The sequence below is a fragment of the Nycticebus coucang genome, chromosome 2, assembly GCF_027406575.1.
Source record: "Nycticebus coucang isolate mNycCou1 chromosome 2, mNycCou1.pri, whole genome shotgun sequence".
Taxonomy (NCBI): domain Eukaryota; kingdom Metazoa; phylum Chordata; class Mammalia; order Primates; family Lorisidae; genus Nycticebus; species Nycticebus coucang.
Genome location: NC_069781.1, coordinates 145845194 through 145866017, shown reverse-complemented (window position 1 = coordinate 145866017; position 20824 = coordinate 145845194). Strand labels below are relative to the sequence as shown.

The following is a 20824-nucleotide window of genomic DNA, read 5'->3' as shown; positions in this document are numbered from 1 at the left end:
AGTAGGAGAGTTAGAAATGAGTATTTTGGATTGCGGATCTATTTTAAACTGTGGACATATATTCTATTTTTTGGCAGATTGAATATAGGCATGAGAATAAGAGAGGACTGTAACTGTAACTATAGGTTACTGGCGTGACCAAGTGGAAAGATGGAATTGCCATGACTGAGATGAAGCAGGTAGGGGAAATAAAGTCAGGGATTACACTTTGAATATGCTAAATTTGTAATGTCTTTTAGATATGGAAATATTGATGTTTAGCATGCAGGTGAATGTAGGAACCTTAGGTCCAGGGATTGGAATTCTATGCTGGAGTTACAAATATGGGTGTGTTAGGGACTGATCTGAGTCAGCTTAGTCATACATCACTCCATGGCTCAGTAGCTGCTCTCCTTGTTACCAGTAAGCCCAAAAGAAAATCTCATACCAAATATAAGCATTCATTATCAAGCAGACTTAAGACTATTCATATAATGTGTTTGACATGCTCACCTCAGTGTTTACGCCACTACATTGCTTGAATGGTTCAGTTAAGGAAGATAAGACTAAGTATCAGTGAAATTAGAAAATACTTTGAAATAAATGAAAATAAAAACACAACATAACAACATGGGATACAGATAACACAGTATGGGAATTTCATGGCCTTAAACACCAGGGTAAAAAAAAAAGGAAAATCTCAAATAGCCTAACTTTATACCATAAACTTGAAAGAGAAACCTCCCCCCCCACAAAAAAAAAGCAAACAGGAGGAAAATAATAAAGATTTCAGCAGAGAAATGAAATATAGAAAAGAAAATAATGGAGAGCATCACAGAAGTCAAAATCCATTCTTTGAAAAGATCAATAAAACAAGCAATCCTTTAACTAGACTGAATAAGAAAAACGGAAGAGGCAAAACTAAAATCAGAAATGAACACAGGGACATCACTGATGACCTCACAGAAAGTAAAAGTATTATGAGAGAATGCTCAGAAAACGGCACAGTGACAAATCAGATCATCTTGAATCAACAAATTCTTAGAAACACAGCAAGGACCAAAACAGACCATCTCAACAAACCCCTAACAAGTAAAGAGCTGGAATCATTAGTCAAAAACCTCCCCAAAAACAAAAATCAAGGACCAAATGGCTTTGCTGGTAAATTCTACCAAAGCCTTAAAGAATTAGCATCAAACCTACTCAAACTCTTATAAAAAATAAAATAAGAGGGCAATGCTTGCTAATAATACTGTGAGGTCTGCCTTATCCTAATACCAAGCCCCAACAAAGATGCCATAAGAAAAGAAAACTATGAACCAGTATCCCTTGTGAATATGTATGCAAAAATCCTGAACAAAATACTACCAAGCCAAATCCAAAAGCACATTAAAAGGATTTATATACTATGACCAAGTGATATTTATCCCAGGAATACAAAGGTCATTTATTCAGCATAAGAAAATCCATCAGTGACATGACATTAATAGAACTAAGGGAAAAAACAAAATGATCATTTCAGTAGATGCAAAGAAACCATTTGACAATATTCAACATTCTTTTTTTTGTTTGAGCCTGCCACCTCCAGTATTTGGGGCCGGCGCCCTACTCCTTTGAGCCACAGATGCCGCCCTCAACATTCTTTTATAATTAAAAAAAAAAAAAAAACTGTGATGCATGTCTGTAATCCCAACTACTCCAGAAGATGAAGCAGAGGATTGCCTGACCTCATGAATTTAAGGGCATAGAGCAAAAGCCCTGTTTCCAAACAAATTAATTTTTAAAAAATACTCAGCAAGCTGGGAATAGAAGGGAACTTCCTTAACATCATAAAGGGCATTTAAGAAAAAAAAAAAAATCACAGCTATTTTTCTTACCACTGGAAAAAAAGAAAAGAACAAACCCCAGTTAACATCATCCTTTATGGTGAAGGACTAAAAAAACTCCTCCTAAAATCAAGAATAAAGCTGGGAGCTCACTTGCTCCTTAATACTCAGGTTCATACCTGACTTCTTAGACATAGTAATTAGGCCAGAAAAAGAAATAAAAGGCTGCCACATTGGAAAGGAAGATGTAAAACTCTTTTTATTTGGAAATGATATAATTCTATAGAAAATCTCATACAATCCACACCAAAGCAACGAAAATACTACTGGAGCTAATAAATGAATTCAGCAGAGTTTCGGGGTATAGGATGAACACCCAGAAATCAGTTGTGGTTCCATACAACAGCAATGAACAGTCCAAAAAGGAAATTATTTTTAAAAAGAAAAAGTTCTATTTACAACATCCAGAATAAAATATATTTAACAAAGGAACTGAAAGACTTACTCCTGAAAACTAGAAAACATTGCTGAAAAAAAACTAAAGATCAAATAAATGGAAAGACATCTCATGTTTATGGATTGGAACACTTAAAATATTCCAATTAAGATGCCAGCAATCCACTTCAGATGCCAACAGTGAAGATGACAACATTCCCCAAGTGATCTACAGATTCTAGGCAATCTCTATCAATTTTCAGTGGTCAGTTTTGTTTGTTTTGAGATAGTTTCACTATGTCACCCTCAGAGTGCTGTGGCATCACAGCTCACAGCAACCTCAAATTCTTGGGCTCAAGCGATTCTCTTGCCTCAGCCTCCCAAGAAGCTGAGACTACAGGCACCCGCCACAACGTCCAGCTATTTTTTGGTTGCAGTTGTCATTGTTGTTCAGGAGGCCTGGGCCAGACTCGAACCTGCTAGCTTTTGGTGTATGTGGCTGGCGCCCTACTCACTTAGCTACAGGCACGGAGCCTTCAGTGGTCATTTTTATGAAAATAGAAAAGCCAATCTTTATTACAGTTGTAAGGAGCTCAAAAAAGCCAAAACAATATTGAAAAATAAAAGCCCAGTTAAGAGGACTTACTCTTTCCAAGGTCAAAACTTACTACAAAGCTACAGTGCAATGAACAGTGTAGCACTGGCACAAGGGTGCCAAGACCATTCAAAAGGGAAAGAGTAGTCTCTCCAACAAATCATGTAGGGGCATCTGTATAACCACATGCAAAAGAATGAAGTTAGACTCCACCTTGAAAAATAAACTGAAAATGAATCAGTGATCTAAATGTAAGAGTTAAAATTACAAAATTCTTATAAGAAAATAAGGCAGTGAATCCGCATTTCCTCAGATTTAGTAATGGACTCTTACACTTGACACCAAAACCATTAGTTTTGTAAAAACTTTACTGAGTTTTGTAAAAATGTAAAGCTTTTGTGCATTGAAGAACATTTTCAAGAAAATGGAAAGGAAACCCCTCAAGAACAGAAGAAATTATTTGCAAATCTTACCTGTCATAGGATGCTAACATCTAGAACACACCAAGAACTTCTACAACTCAACAACAAAACACAATTTAAAAATGGACAAACAACTAGAGAAACAACGTGCAACCACCATCTCTCTCTATTTTCCAAACTTGTAGATCCAAAAAGATCTACAAATAGCCAACAAGCACAGAAAGGATGTCCCACATAATTGATCATGAAGGACATGCAAATCAAAACCACAGTGAGTTACTACTTCACAACCACCAGGATGACTTTAACTAAAAAGACAAAGTGACAAAAGTCTGTCAGTAAGGCTGTGATGAATAGGAACCTTCATACACTGCTGGCGGGAACGTCAAACCGGATGGCTGCTGTGAAACACAATATGGAAATTCCAAAAAATTAAGCAAGGAATTACCATATGATCTAGCAGTCCCACTTCAGAGTTTATATTCAAAAGAATCAAAAGGAGGGTCTCAGAGATAACTGTATTTCCACACTGACAGCATTACTTACAATTGACTTAATGGATAAATAAAGTATATATACATATAATGGAATGTTACTGAACCATAAAAATGAATGAAGTGCTGATACTTTCTACACTTTATATAACCCTTCAAAACAGTATGCTAAGTAGAAGAAGCCAGAAGCAATGGTCACATGCATAATTCCTTTTAGGATTTTTTTTTTTTTGCAGTTTTTGACCGGGGCCAGGTTTGAACCTGCTACCTCCAGTATATGGTGCTGGCACCCTACTCCTTTAAGCTATAGGCGCCACCCGTATGATTCCTTTTAAATGGTGTATGTATCTAGAATAGACAAATCCACAGAGAATGAAAGCAGATTAGAGGTTATGGGCAAAAGGGAATGGAGACTGGTTACTAATGGATTTGGGGTGTCTTCTGGGGTGATGTGTAAGTTTGGAAAATAGAGAGAGATGGTGGTTGCACAACATTGTGCACAACACTAAAGGCCACAAAGTTTTATACTTTAACATGTTTAATTGTATGTATGTGAATTTCATCTTAATTTAAAAAATAAGAAAGGATTGAAATGAGTGCTTTCATTGAAAGCTAATGGAAATGTAACTTCTTTTTAGAAAACAGGTTTTATGTATTCAAGAATAAGTTTTTAACTTCCTACTTCTTTTTTTAAAATTTTTTTTAACTTCCTACTTCTTCAAGGAATATAAGTAGCTAATCTGGGTGCAAACAATATTGATATGCAGAGATGTTCACTAAAGCATTCTTTATAATAGTGAAAGATTGGGAAAACTCATTACTCTCCAACAGTAGGAAATTTTTAAATCATATGATGATATTATGTGGGCAGGAAAATTATGTTTTTGTGATGTCTGTAAATATCATTTTAGAAAAATATTTTAAAGATACTCATAATAATAATATGTGGCTTTGCACTGTGGTTTCATTTGGTTTTCTCTTAGTGGGATTTTGGTATTTCAATAATTTTTCTCTTCTACCTATTTTTAAAGAATTTTAATGATGAGTAAATACTCATGAAAAATACGAAGTGAAAATAATACTAAACTATAATCCAGGAAGTATACATGACTGAAAAATACTAAAATGTAATAACTATCTCTTCATTTTGAGATCTTGAATAATTCTACTTTGATTAGTCTTTTTAATAGTTTCAAGTTTTCTTAGTGAATAGGCAATTTTATTTGAAATTTATGTTCCACATTCTGATTTATACAGGACTGATGATAAAAGTCCTGAATTTGCTTATTTTCATAAGATTTGCTTTATAAAGAAGTTTATAAGCCTAGTTAGATGTCTCAGTCACTCTTTTGTAATAGTGTCATGAAATCAGTATAGTTTCATTTTTAATTCAACTCTGTAATAATAAACTTTATTTATAAAAATAGCTAACATGTATTGAGTATCTACTGTGTGAGACATTCATCTTTTGTAAGCGTTATTGTACAATCAGCACAATTTCATAAGGAGAAATTGCACCAGCCCATGCTGTTCCCTCTATTGCTGTCTGTTCTCACATACATCGTATACATCACCTATCCCTACACCCACGTTCCTTTCCATCGTACTATGCCACACTTTTCTATCGTACTGTTTTCAACTTAAGAACAATATAAACAATCTGGTATATGCATCACTTTCCAGTGATTTCATATTTCTGGTTAACATCAATGATTCTCCGAAGTATATTACAATATTAATTAATATATAAATTAATATCCTCACATATTTATATGTTAATTAATGTTAAGTGTTAAGTTAAAGCATGTAGAAAAATACCTAGCAAATACCTACGAGGGCTGTCCAGAAAGTATCCAGCCATGTACTATGAAAACTAGACAGCCATGGCATATGCTATAAAAGTTAAACACAGCAGGGACAGACTGACTAGGTCCTCACATTGCCATTCCAGTAATGAGTCTGCTCTTCCTTCACCCAACAAAACAACAAAAATGGTGCCTAGCCAACTTCAGAATTCTGGAAATTAACCAAAACCACAGAATAAACTACATGCTGTCTGTCCAAGGGGAACTCCTGATCCTTGGTAATGCAGCAGTCTGTGATGTTGAACTTGGAAGCTGCTCCCATCCTGCCTCTTTTCTCCACTGAGTGGGGCACCACCAAAGCCAGCAGTTTCTCAGCCCTTGGATAATACTATCCTCCTGGAAACGCCATTAAAACTTCCATCCCTAGCACTGTCCATGTTCTGTCTTAACTCACAACTCCCTGGAGAATCTCCACTCTCAGGATGTGGACTGTTGGGTTGATCCATTCAGAGTTCAGCTCTTCAGGGACACTGAGAACAGCGGGGACTCTGTGACTAGAGATGGAGGAGAGGAGCCTATGCGAGGAGCCCAGAAGGAAAACGCCGCATTTAAATACATTTACTCAGCTTCCTTCTATCTGACTTCGGGTCTTGCTGAAGCCAGAAATGGAAACAGGCTGTCCTGTAAACTGCCTGAACTTTGAGGGCATGCCTTTAAAGGGCAGTCCCCTCACAGAGGTTGGAAGACATACTGGCAAGATATTTAGGGAAATCTGATAACCGATCATTGACCACTAAGTAATACTAATCTGGGTTTGCCACCTAGGAAGCCAGACAGAGCACGATGCCTAACATAAAAACAGGCTAGACACAGTGGCTCATGCTGGTAGTTCCAGCACTTTGGAAGGCCTCTTGTTTAAGGCCAAGAGTTCAAAAACAGCCTGCATAGTAAAACCCCATCTCCACAAAAAAGAAAAAAATTAGTCAGCTGCAGTGGTATGTACCTGTGGTCCCAGCTACTCAAGAGGCTGAGGCAGGATTGCTTGAAGCCAGGAATTCAAGGTTACAGTTAGCTGTGAACGCACCACTGCTCTCCAGCCTGCACAACAGAGCAGGACCCTGTTTTTAAAAACTGTGAAAAATTTAAATAGTAATATGTATATTTTGAAGCTCAAGGAATTCTAGGCTAAATTCAAACAAATCCATACTCGGACACATTAAGCTGGCAAAAGACAAAGATTGTAGACTCCTTCAAAACTGCACACTCTTCGACATTCCCAGATTAAAAAAAAAAAAAAAAAAACACACAGAATCCAAGCTAGCAGACCTGCCCCTAAACCAAAAGGAAGCCCTTTGGTCTGAACTGAGGGAGGGAAAATGTATAAAAATGTGATCTGTATAACCATTATGGCACAAAGGAGAGAAAAGGGAACTGAGCTATATTAGAGCAAAGCTTTTATATTTAGTTTGAATTAAGTTGGTATTAATCTGAACTAGATTTTTAAATTTATTTGCATATATTCATAAGGTACCAGGGAACTTGTGACAGCCTGCTGTGTTACACCATAGTGAAGCAGGTACCCTCGGTGCACCAGCCCTAGAGCAGTGAGAGCACACAACACACCCACCCAACTCTCCACTGGCCATCATTCTACACTCTGTTGCCACATGTACCATTATTTAGCTCCCATTTATAAGTGGGAAAATGCAGTTTTTCTCTTTCCGGGTTCTATCAATTACAATAGTGACCTTCATTTTGCTGTAAAAGGCATGATTTCATTCCTTTTTGTGGCTGAATAGTATTCCATTGTGTACATATACCACATTTTACTTATCCAGATTTCTACTGAGAGTATTATTCCATATCTTTACTGATGTGAATTGTACTGCAACATACAAATGCAGATATGGTTTTCATATATTGATTTCTTTCATGCTCCCTCTTATTTATACCTGTTTTTCATAGAGGTTGAACTATGATGCATTCCCACCAATAGTGCATGGGAGTTCCCTTTTCTCTGCATCCACACCAACATCTGTTATTTTTTGTCTTTTGAATAATAGCCATTATGATTGGAGTAAGATAACAGCTCACTGTGGTTTTAATTTGCATTTCTCTGCTGATTAGTGATATTGAATATTTTTCCCATGTTTGTTGGCTATTTGTCTTTTGAAAAATTTCTGCTTCCTTAGCCCACTTTATATTTTATTTTACTTTTTTTTTTCCTGACATAGAGTCTCACTGTTGCCCAAGCTAGAGTACAGTGGTGTCATCATAGCTTATAGCAACCTTAAACTCCTGTGTTCCAGCAATCCTCCTGCCTCAGCCTCCTGAGTAGCTGGGACTACAAGGTGCAAGCCACCAAGCCCAGTTAAATTTTTCTATTTTTGGTAGAGATGAGGTCACACTCTTGCCCAGGTGATTTCAAACTCCAGGCCACAAGTGATCCTGTCTCAGCCTCCCACAGTAGATTAGAGGAGTGAACCACCATGCCTGGAGCACAGCCCACTTTTTAATGGGATTACTGAGGATAGAGGGTTGTTGTTGTTGCTGAGTTATTCTGAGTTCTGGTAAATTCTGGATATTATCCCCTGTTAGTTTGCAAATAATCTTCTCCCATTTCACAAGTTATCTGTTCTGTTTGCCCTGTTGATTGTTTCTTTTGCTGTGCAGTAGCTTTTTAGTTTAAGTTCTATTTGTTTATATTTGGGTGTTTCTGCCTATGGTTTCGAGGTATTAGTCACAAAATTTTTGCCTACACTCATGTCCAGAAGAGTTTTCCCTAGATTTTCTTCCAGTATTTTTTTTTTTTTTTTTTTTTTTTTGTAGAGACAGAGTCTCACTGTACCACCCTCGGGTAGAGTGCCATGGCGTCACACGGCTCACAGCAACCTCTAACTCATGGGCTTACGCGATTCTCTTTCCTCAGCCTCCAGAGCAGCTGGGACTACAGGCACCCGCCACAACGCCCGGCTATTTTTTTGTTGCAGTTTGGCCGGAGCTGGGTTTGAACCCGCCATCCTCGCCATATGGGGCCTGCACCCTACTCACTGAGCCACAGGTGCCGCCCGATTCTTCCAGTATTTTTAAGGATTCAGGTCTTGCGTGGATTTTTTTGCATACAGTGAGAGATAGGGATCCAGTTTCATTCTTCTGCATGTGGCAATCCTGTTTTCCCAGAACCACTTACTGAAAATGGTGACCTTTCTCCCATGTGTGTCTTGTTGACATTGTCAAGCATCAACTGGCCATAAGTATGTGGTCTTATTTCTAGGTTTCCTATCTGTTGATCTATGAGTCTCTGAATAACAAACAGGTTGCTTTCCTTACTATGGCCTTGTACTATAACCTGAGGTCACACAATGTGATGCCTCCAGCTTTGTTCTTTTGGCTCAAAATTGCTTTGACTATTGAGGCTTTTTTTCTATTGGTTTCATAGGAAATATTAAATTATTTTTTATGATTCTATGAAAAATGACATTGGCCTTCGATAAGAATTGCAGTGACCCCCCATCAGTTGCTTTTGGTAATATGCTTGTTTTAACAATATTAATTCTTCTAATTAATTATCAGAGTATGTTTTTCTATTTGTATCATCTACGGTTTCCTTCATCAATATTTTATAGTTTTCCTTATGGAGATATTTTAACTCCTTGGTTAAATTTATTCCTACTGGTATTTTTTTGTAAGTACTGTACACGGGATTGCCTTCTTGATTTCATCCTCAGCAAAACTGTTACTGGTATTTAGAAATGCTACTGATTTCTATATGTTGATTATGTACCCTAAAACTTTACTAAATTCATTTATAAATCAAAGTTTTCTGATGATATCCTAAAACTTTACTAAATTCATTTATAAATCAAAGTTTCTAATGATCTCAGGCCTTTCTAGATAAAAGGGCATGTCGTCAGTGAACTAGGATAATTTGACTTCCTTTTTTCCAGTCTGCATGCCTTTTTTTCTTTGTTGCATGGCTGCTCAGGCTAGGACTTGCAGGACTATGTTGAACGGAGTGGTAGAAGTAAGCATCCTTGTCTTACTCCATTTCTTATAGGAAATACTTTAAATTTTTCCTTTGGGAATACTGATATTTCATAAGTTGGGGTGCTTTATGTAGTCACAGATGTCTCAAAGCCCCTTTGTTTATTCCTTATCTTTTTTCCTTATTTTTGTCTGACTGGATTATTTCAAAAGACCTGTCTTCATGTTTTGAGATTCTTCTCAAATGTTAGTCTCATATGTTATTGAAGCTTTTGAAAGTATTTTGTATTTTCTTCAATGAATTTTTCAACTCCAGAATCTGTTTTTTGTGGGGTTTTTTTTATGTATCACTTTGGTTCCTCATTCATATCCTGAATTGATATTTTATATTTCTTTGTATGTATTTAAGGTTTCTCTTGCAGCTCATTGACCTTCTATATAATCAATATTTGTAATTTCTTTATCAGGAATCTTTTTTGCTTGAGATCCACTGTGGCACAATTACTGTGGTCTTGCAGTGAGCTCCTATTTCCTTGTTTTTTTCATGCTTCCTGTGACCTTCTATTGATATCTGTATATCTGATATACCAGTCACCTTTTTCAGTTTTTGAATTGCTTTCATAGGGAAGAATTTTTCCTGAAGATACAGTGTATTTTGTTGATGGAGTAGGAAATTTTGGGTTTGGGTTGGTACACCTGTGGTAGTGTGATCTTTGTGTGATTTCTTAAGCAGTACACAATTATCAGTAGTAACTGAAATTTCCTTGGTGGATTAGGGTATGGTTATTAGTTGAAGCTGTGGTGGTTTGCCAGGAACTTGAATGCCAGCTGAGCCAGTTTTGGGATCCTTGTAGTGGCAACAGTGAGCTGAGCGTGCCTGTTTGTGGGCCCAGGGTAGCTTATGTTTACACCAGTGTTAATGACTCCTGGAGGGCGGATTCTTGGGTCTCCAGGTGGCTTGTTCTGAGCCTTATAGTAGGAACAGTGGGCCAAGTATGTGGGTGGGTTCTCAGGCCCGTGGAAAGCTGATGTGATATGGGTGATAATCGTGGTGGTCAACCAACTGATTGGGACCCAAACAGTCTGTGCTGATATTGCTGGTAGCTGTGATGGGTTGGGTAGGCTGGTCCCTTGTCCCACAGCTATCTATAAGAGGACACAGTGAATTGTCTTAGGGGTGGGTGGGAACGTCTGGTCCCCCCCCTTCTCTCTCCAGGACCTGGAGGCAGTTAGAGCCACATCAGCCCACACCTGGTCCAAGGGCAGGGAAAGTCCATAACTAAACTCTGGAAATTGTTGCCAGCTGTGGGCCTACAACCAAAGAGGGCAGCCCCTCTTGGCAATGGGCAAGAAGCCTCAACGAATGTGGTAACCAAGTCTTGGTGTCACTGGAGCCCGCAGCAGGGTGGTGGAAATTGTCCCAGGATTGCAAAGGCATGCTCAGTCTCCTCTTCCCATCTCATGGGGGCTGCAGCTGCAGTAGCGTCAGCCTGAAAGCAGCACACAGGCTAATATGAAACTCTAAGATGGGGGCACCTTTCAGCCCATTACCAAAGATAACAGGGGCTCCTCTCAGACAAGCAGCATGGGCACAAAGCAGTGAGGAGTTTGGGCACCATATCTTCACCCCATAGAAGGGTAGTGGGTATTCTCCTAAGTGTGCTTATGAAGACCTGAGCTCCCCTTTTACTTCCCGAGTAGTGGCATCTGCAGCCATGATGCTGTGAACTCAGCCTGAGGGTGGGGTACAACCCAGCATTAAACTTTCAGAAGGGCTCCAGCTATGCACCTGCATTCAGACTGGTATGGCCCCTCTCAGGCAAGCAGCATAGCAAGAAGCTATGGTAGTGTGGGCCACTGGAGTCTAGGTCTCATGGCAGCCTGTAGCAGGGTGGTGGGCACTATCCTAGGTGTGTGTAGGACAGTGTGGACTCCCCTGTCCCTCCTTGGCTATGTGAAAGCGGCAGAATCAGTCTGAACTCAGTCTGAGGCTGGGCTAGACCCCATCCTTGAACTCTCACAGTGGAATCCGGGACCTGCACCACACAGGACAGGGCCCCTCCCAGGTCACCAGCCCCATCTCAGTCTCCACAGCAGCAGTGTGGGGGTGCCTGCCCAGGGCTGCATGGGAGCAGCCCGTCCCCCGCCCTCCATGGAGCAGTACAGTGGCAGCAGCTGTATCTGCAGCTCCCTGGCACCCAGAGGAAGCTGTCCGAGCCGTGGATCCTGTGGGATTCCATGTCTACAACAACATCTCGCTCTATGGGGGGTCTAGGGAACTCCCTATATTAGGCCCAAGCCTCACATGAGTTGAGGGGTTCTTATGTAGCCAAGATCATAAAGGCCCACTGCAGAGTCCAGAGCCCTAGAGACTTCTTACTGTTTCCCCGCTTTTCCAGGATTTTATCCAGTCCCCAGTCTGGCAATCTGTCTTGAACCTTCTCCTGACATACTTTTTGTGCTTTCCTTTACTTCTCTGGTGAATCCTAGAGTTCTGTATTAGAAAATATGTTCAAAATATGAGTATCTACTTCTCAACTAGATTCTTTGAAGTTAAGATGATAACTGCAATCCTGAGGATAACCACTAAGACAATAACTCAAAGAAATTATAGTAAAAGAAACAAGGAAATTAAAATGGTATAATTTAAAAGACATATGAAAAATAACATAAATACTACTTTTTCAGTAATTACATTACATGTAGATGGAATAAAATACTCCTATCAAAAGACAGACACTGGCAGAATGGATAAAGAAAAATATGATCCAACTAGGTGCTGCCTTCTAAACCCTAAGATAAAAAATATGAGTAGTGCCAAATGGTAGCTCATGACTAATCCCAGCACAGTGGTGCACACCTGCAGTCCCAGTGACTCAGGAGACTGAGGCATGAAGATCACTTGAGCCCAGGAGTTTTAGGATGCTGTGAGCTAGCTATAATGCCACTAGCCCAGGCAACAGAGTGAACCCCTGTCTCAAAAAAAAAAAAAAAAGAATTAGTAGAGATAAAGAAGGACATTTCATAAAGATAATAAAAATTTCAATCCATAAGAAAACATAACTAAGTATATGCACCTCACAGCAGAGCCCCAAAATACATGAATAATTGAAGAAAAAAATAGATAATTCAACAATAAACAATCAGAGACTTCAATGCCCCACTTTTCAAAGTGTATAAAACAACTAGGCAGAAGATTGGTGAGGAAAGAGGAGATCTGAGCAGCACTGTGAACAAACCCGTCTGACAGACCTCAGTGAACCGTGAAGGACTGAAATCATACCCAGTATGTTTCACTGGCAGAGCGTTTCCTCAGCTGCTGCCAAAATGCTCAGTCCTTCCAAGGAAGCTAAGGCCACAGTGGGATGAGGCCCTTTAAAAAAAAAAAAAAATTCAATGCAGGCGGTGCCTGTGGCTCAAAGGAGTAAGGCCCCGGCCTCATATACCAGAGGTGGCAGGTTCAAACCCGGCCCCGGTCAAACACTGCAAAAAAAAAAAAAAAATTAATGCCACAAACAAAATTTAGGAATTCAAACATGAAATTAAACAATAAACTCCAAACTAAACAATGGTTCAAAATAGAAATCACAAGGAAAATTATAAAACACTTTGAGGTGAATATAAACAAAAACATAGGGGCGGCACCTGTGGCTCAGTCGGTAAGGCACCGGCCCCATATACCGAGGGTGGCGGGTTCAAACCCGGCCTCGGCTGAACTGAACTGCAACCAAAAAATAGCTGGGCGGGTGCCTGTAGTCGGCTACTCGGGAGGCTGAGGCAAGAGAATTGCCTAAGCCCAAGGATTTAGAGGTTGCTGTGAGCTGTGTGATGCCACGGCACTCTACCGAGGGCGATAAGGTGAGACTCTGTCTCTACAAAAAAAAAAAAAAAAATAGCTGGGCGTTGTGGCGGGCGCCTGTAGTCCCAGCTACTCGGGAGGCTGAGGCAAGAGAATCGCTTAAGCCCAGGAGTTGGAGGTTGCTGTGAGCTGTGTGATGCCACGGCACTCTACTGAGGGCCATAAAGTAAGACTCTGTCTCTACAAAAAAAAAAAAAATAAATAACACACCAAAATGTATGGAATGCATCTAAAGCATTTCTTAGGAGAATTTATTGCCAGAAATGCCTGCATTAAAATTTGAGAACAACCTGAAATCAGCCTAATCTTCCACTTTAAGAAACTAGAAAAACAAAACTAAACCCAAACAAGCAGAAAATAGGAAACAATGAGAGGAATAGGGAACAGAGAAGCATACAGAAAACCAATCAAAGCAAAAGATGGATTTTTAAATATTACCAAAACTGACAAATATTTAGTTAGGTTAACCAAGAAAAAGACTCAAATTACTAAAATTCAGAATGAAAAAGGAGACCATGACTAACCTTAAAAAATGGTGTAGGGGGCGGCGCCTGTGGCTTAGTCGGTAAGGCCCCGGCCCCATATGCCGATGGTGGCGGGTTCAAACCCAGCCCCGGCCAAACTGCAACCAAAAAATAGCCGGGCATTGTGGCAGGCGCCTGTAGTCCCAGCTACTTGGGAGGCTGAGGCAAGAGAATCGCTTAAACCCAGGAGTTGGAGGTTGCTGTGAGCTGTGTGAGGCCATGGCACTCTACTGAGGGCGATAAAGTGAAACTCTGTCTCTACAAAAAAAAAGAAAAAAAAAAATGGTGTAGGGACTTTGGAAGCAGTTGGACAGATCCTAAAGATGTTAAACATGCACAGAAGATATATAACCCAGAGACGGGAAACCTGAGTGCACACACAGGCCTTGTGTGTGGATGTCATGGCAGCACCGTGTTCTTCACTAATGCCATCTAGTGTATGTCAGACATGCACAGTGGGATATTATTTGGCAAGTTCAGTAACAAAGTCTTGAGATACACCGTAGGAAAACACGCCAGGCAAAAGGAGCCAACCCCTACACCCACACACTGCAGGGCTACACTCACATGAAATCTTCAGAACGGGACACTGTTCAGAACCAGAGTGCAGATCAGTGATCATGCGGGGCTGGAAGCTCAGGGACTGGAGAAAGAGCACCTGCTCAAGTGGTGAAAATGTTCTAAGATTAGATTGCAGAACAGTAGAACAATCCTTTGAATATATTCAAAACTACTTAACTAGGCAATGTTTATGGGATGTGAATTATATCTCAATAAAGCTGTTTTCTTTAAAAAGTGAATCATTAATATCTATGACTGGACATTTCATTCCACATTTTTATACTTAAAGAATAATTTCAGTACCTAAATTTTTAACATTTTAATATTTAATATTAAACCTAAATTTTTAATATTTTATCATTTTAATATGCAGGGTGTTCCAAAGATATTTGGAACAATATTCCAAAGTTACTTGTCTTTGTTTTTAATAATTCTAGCCGGCCAGCTCAGCCAGTCTGCACATTTGGCTCTCCAGCTACCATATAGTGTACTTGGCTTAGGTCGAAGTGCAAACTTCCTTGACCACCTTTACGTTGGTATTCCACGCCCATCTGGAGAGAAGGTGAGTAAAAATTCAGTTATTTTACAATTGATCTGTGTCTCATTACTCTCTATTTGAATATTTAAAGTCAATACTTTGGATCCAACTGAATTTGAATTCAGATAATTCAAATATATTTTATTCCCTTTGAAGAATAAAGAAAAACTGATTGGTAGTGGTCTGTCTCAGCTTATATTACATGCCGCCCATCAGGTTTTGAAGATAATCAGATAATTTTTTTCCATCTCCTTTTACATAAACCTTACTATTCCTCTTTCTTGCTTTTTCTCCTTAACATTTTTTGCCAACTAACATGTGCAAGAAAAATGGTACTTTACTTGTTACACAAATATAAAATATATGTTTAACAACAGTGTATTTTATTTATTGTCAGTCTCTGCTTAACTTGAATTTCAGTTCAGAGCAGCATTTGCATACAGCACTTGCTACATCAATGCCAACAAATATCTGTTGACTGGATGAATTCTTAAAACACAAATATAATCCTTCCCTGAAAAGATCAGAACATTTTTCCAACAGACAATTCAGGAGGCCTTTTTTGGCTTACTATATGTAAACATAGCTTAATCTATACCTAGGATTTCAATTTCTCAAAGTACTTGAGATTTGTCCTTATTTATTTGGAATAATTGTGTTTTTTAAATGTAATAAATATTAAATGTTCTTAAATTCTTTTTCCAGTCTATACGAAAACAAGAGTGGACTGCAATCATTCCAAATTCCCAGCTCATTGTCATTCCGTACCCTCACAATGTCCCTCGAAGGTAATGTCCTTGTTCGAACTGAATTTGATAAAGATACTATGAACTCTGAATAATAGATACAGCTATATCTCTCAAAAACTCACTTCTTCCTGCTTATTCCCATGAGTGCCTATCACTTAATTTGCTTATATCAAACTGTAAATGACTAAACATACTTATACAAGAGGTCCCTGACAATTTTCATGAAGAACAAATTCAATCCTATTAGAAAAACAGCAGGCTAACTAACTAGGGCTTTATACATATTCTGCTTAAATAAACTTGTTTCCCAGTTTACTGGTTATATGTTCCAAAATTTCAGGATACTAAATTTTTTAATAAAGCACTGATCTTTTCAATAAATTCTTTGAGAAATAGTTATATCCCAAATAGACCTAGGATAGAAAAACTGACTAACTGCAAGATTTGGAGCTAGTCTTTTGTCCTCTCTGAGCTCACCTCTCCGTCTTTAGAATGGGAGACCTAATAAGATGAGGATGGAAACACTTAACACAGTGCCCAGCATGCAGTGAGTGGACTAGGTATTGTTATCCACAGAACAGGTTCTTTTCATAATAGAGTATTTAACTCTAAATCCTTAATTTATCTTTGTTCATTTTCCTTTGAATTACAAGATTGATTCTATTCTTTTTAAAGTGGTTATAAAGGTATTCGCTAACATTTAAGTTTCAGTGAGGGAAAACAACCAAAGAGAAAGGATGCAGTGTATCTGTGAGTAGGGTCCTCTGCCTGTTAAATTGCTTCTCAAACAGGCTTTATTATTCTTATTAAGGTTTTAGATGTGAGGCCTTCAGTGTGTTAGAACCAGTTTATGGTGCCACATCACACTCCAACTCTGTACATCTCTTTCCATCTTTAGTGAAGTCACATTAAAGTTAGTTATGGTGGGAGTATTTACTCCATGAAAATTGGCAAGTACGTTAAATCAGGCATCCCTGATGCCCCCACCCCACCCCCCGTGAGCCACTTTATCAACACACCCCTGGTATATTTTATGGTATATTTATGGGCCTTAGAACCAAACTGCCCAGGACAATAAACTTCATCACAGCATTATGCTTGGAATAAGAAAACATCACCACAAACAGTTATAGTCCTAGCTCAGATTTTTAAAAATAAGCCTGTATTGTGTGTTTGTTAGTTTTCTATACATGAAGTATGTACCAAAACTAGAAAATGTGGACCATGATCACATAGAGTGCATGACTTTGTTTTTTTTATTGCTGCGGATGTAGAACAATCTCCTAAAATGGAGTGGCAGGCAAATAAAGAAGAAAAAGCAGCCAAGCGCAGAGAAGCCTTTGCAGAGTGCCCACTGGATCAGGGTCACAGAGCCCCAGGCCCCATGTTCCATATACACAGTATCTCTGAAAGGATCTGCAGGAAGCCAGTCCGTGGGGCTGGCTTTGAGTAGGCCACTGGGGATTTGCTTTTTGTCCTACTTTTTTTTTTTTAACCAAAATTCCTATGAGTTCCTGATTTGTTTTAAGTCTGTTTTAAAAGTAAAACTACCAAAAACATCTCATGAAAGAACTAGGGGGTTTTGTAAGTCTGAGTAAGATACTGAGAATAGCTAACATCAACTTACTAACATTGTTTTCTTAGAGGTTTACTTACTTTTCTGAATTTCTGGAATGTTCTGCAATATCTTTCTTCCATAATCTTAACATTTTACATGTTTCTTTTGCTCTTTCCAAAGAAAAATTCTCTCCAAATTTATGTACATAAAAACCCAATTGATTTTAGTTTGAAGTATATTTTGAGATTGACTAGAGGCTAACTTACAGATCAATAAATTTTAATTATCCCAGCACAAATCCATAGCTACTTGCTATATACCAGAGCAACCTCACCTTTATTAAACTTTTAAGGTGAAAATATGTCTGTTATCTAAAGATATAGATAAGAAAGAAAAGTGGTATTTGTGTAATATATCTATTATCTAAAGATATAGCTAAGAAAGAAAAGTTGTATTTGTGTAATAACCTGCAGTGTTAGGGATACAGACTTTGTTATTAAGCTCCTTGGGGGTTGCAAGTGCTGTATTGTATGAACTGTTGTAAAAGGAAAAGCTAATTCTGTTTGGGCTAAAGACCATTAGTCTGTACATTGCCTTTAACAGTAAGGTATTAAAGGTGATTTTCTGAGGAATCTCAACATATTAATAAATATCATTATAGTAAGAAATGGTAGGAGTTTTACACAAGTCATCTATATGAAAAAAAATTATGTTTTAGTTGGTCATACTACATATGTGGACGGGGATCAAAAATTAGAAGTTATAGAAGGCTTATGGGTTCATGTGGCCAGCCTTAGAGTCCAAGGTTTCCAATTCAGGAGGTAAATCAAGATATAAAAAAGATGTCTAAGATTGATACATTTAATTAATAATAATTCTCATAACATCAAACTTAGAAATAGGGACATACTGAAATATCTCATAAAAAATTCTATTTCAGTTCTCTGAGTAAAATATAAACTCTGTAGGGCGGCACCTGTGGCTCAGTGAGTAGGGCGCCGACCCCATATACCAAGGGTGATGGGTTCAAACCCGGCCCCGGCCAAACTGCAACAAAAAAGTCGGGCTGTTCTGGCGGGCGCCTGTGGTCCCAGCTACTGGGGAGGCTGAGACAAGAGAATAGCCTAAGCCCAGGAGCTGGAGGTTGCTGTGAGCTGTGATGGCACAGCACTCTACCAAGGGCAATAAAGTGAGACTCTGTCTCTACAAAAAAATATACATATAAACTCTGTAAGATCATCAATATTCTTAGCACTATCTAAATTTAATTGCTTTTGTTTTATTTAAATGAATGGATAAATGAGTGAATGATTAATGAATGAATTGACTCATTAATTAATAAGCTATTTTGCTTCTTGGTCTCATCATTTTAATTCTTCTGTCTTTATCTGTAGCTGGAGCGCCAAACTGTACCTTACACCAAGTAACATTGTTCTGCTCACAGCTATAGCTCTCATCGGCGTCTGTGTTTTCATCTTGGCGATAATCGGCATTTTACATTGGCAGGAAAAGGTTTGTTCATTTAAATGAAACATTAACTTCAGTTAATTTAAAATCAAATTTAAATTTAATTTAGAACCAATGATTTTTGACTACCCCAAAATTATCAGGCATATAGAAAAACTCCACTGGAAATAATTTCATAATGGCCTGAAAAATAATTGTTTTTTTAAATGAGTCCACGTTCCCTTCTTTTGCCAGGATTAACAGCTTTTTTTTTTTTGTAGAGACAGAGTCTCACTTTATGGCCCTCGGGTAGAGTGCCGTGGCGTCACACGGCTCACAGCAACCTCTAACTCTTGGGCTTACGCGATTCTCTTGCCTCAGCCTCCCAAGTAGCTGGGACTACAGGCGCCCGCCACAACGCCCGGCCATTTTTTGGTTGCAGTTTGGCTGGGGCCGGGTTTGAACCCGCCACCCTCGGTATATGGGGCCGGCACCCTACCGACTGAGCTACCGGAACCGCCCACAGCTATCTCTTTTAAAGAATTAGAGTTAAATGATTTTCTCAGGATATAGGTGGAAAGAACAACTAACGCAGTAAACATCTTTTACATCTACTAACATCAAGTATTCTTTACATTAAACTAAACTGATTTCTTTTTCTTAGTCTAACACTCTAAATAATAATTGAAAACACAACTCCCAATAGTTTCATGCATTACAGCTGTGAAAAAAAAGATGATATCATCATAAATTTATTAGCAGTTTAGATATAAACTGAAAAAGCTAATTTCTATTTGTTTATGAATATCTATTAAACACATGACTTGCAGGCTCCAGTAATGCTCTTTAGAAGGATTTTCTGTGCCATAAAGTAAAGATGTTTCTCTTTTTTTTTTTCACCTACTGTCTTTGGATTGTCATGCCCACCATAGTCATTTTTTGGTAACTGTAATAAAATTACTACCTATTTTATCCTAGCTGCTTTCCTAACTCATGAAAAGGAGAACATGTTAATTGTTTCATAAATGTTTATGAGTTGGTCGTGCACAGTGGTTCATGCCTGTTATCGTAGCACTGTGGGGAGCCCAGTTGGGAGGATTGCTTGACACCAGGAGTTCTAAGACCAGCCTGGGCAACATAGCAAAACCCCCAAAACATTTTCAATTAGCTGAGCATGGTAGTGCATGCCTACACCCCTCACTATTTAGGAGGCTAAAGCAGGAAGATCAGTGGAGCCCAGGAGTTTGCCGCTGCAGTGAGCTATGACTGTGTCACTGCACTCTACCAAGGAAACAGGACAAGAACTATCTCTTGAGGAAAAAAAAGCCTCTTTGCCTACTTGCCCAGGCAATGGAGGCCCATTCGTTGCCTGTGCAAACATACCCGGCTCTGTTTTTTCTCACTCTGTAAGCCTATCTTACCTTCCTCAGTGAACTTCGTTTCATGCTTGCCTAAGACAAAAAAAAGGAAAGAAAAAGAAAGTTCACAGGTTTTTCTCAAAAGAAATCACTCTTTCTAAAGTTACACATTCGATTAGCTTTAAGATTGCAACTTATGAGTAAGATCATACTTCTGTCAAGAATTGTCAGAACATAGCCCAGAATATGACTCAGGTCTCGACCTATTAAGGAGAGGAAATTAATCTCATTTAGTTCTCACACCACCTGGTTACGTAACGCGAGTGCGTTTGCCGCGCGCGTGGCCGCCGAGGGCGGAGCCTCTCGCTCAGGTCTGGCCGCCTGCGCCTTCCCGCCTTCCCGCCATTTCTCCAAGGCGGGCTTTCCACAGCCTCAGCCCTAGGCCTCTTTCCACATTTTCCCTGCCAATTTCATCTAAAATCATAGCTTCCTCTGTTATCTCTAATATCCCCAACTCTCAACACTCTCTAGCAGGGGCGTCCAACACTTTTTCTTCCCTCAGCCACACATGGGAAGAATAAAAATTGTTTCGGGCCACATATTAAATACACAAACACTCATGAAAGCTAATCAGAAATTTAAAAAATTTTAAAAAAAAAGGTCTGTGCGTGTTTTGTGATATCCGACACCA

The 20824-nt window shown here is 38.9% G+C and overlaps 1 protein-coding gene across 2 annotated transcripts in view; it reads left to right on the top strand.

The window, feature by feature from the left end:
- Positions 1–20824, top strand: part of ITFG1 (integrin alpha FG-GAP repeat containing 1) — a 302922-nt gene that overhangs the window by 280823 nt on the left and 1275 nt on the right. Inside the window, exons 15-17 of one of the 2 annotated variants that reach the window (XM_053582100.1) lie at positions 14922–15046; positions 15728–15810; positions 18724–18841. In XM_053582100.1, coding sequence (XP_053438075.1) covers positions 14922–15046; positions 15728–15810; positions 18724–18841 — 326 coding nt within the window. The remainder of the gene's footprint in view (positions 1–14921; positions 15047–15727; positions 15811–18723; positions 18842–20824) is intronic. The other variant, XM_053582101.1, reaches the window with a different exon arrangement.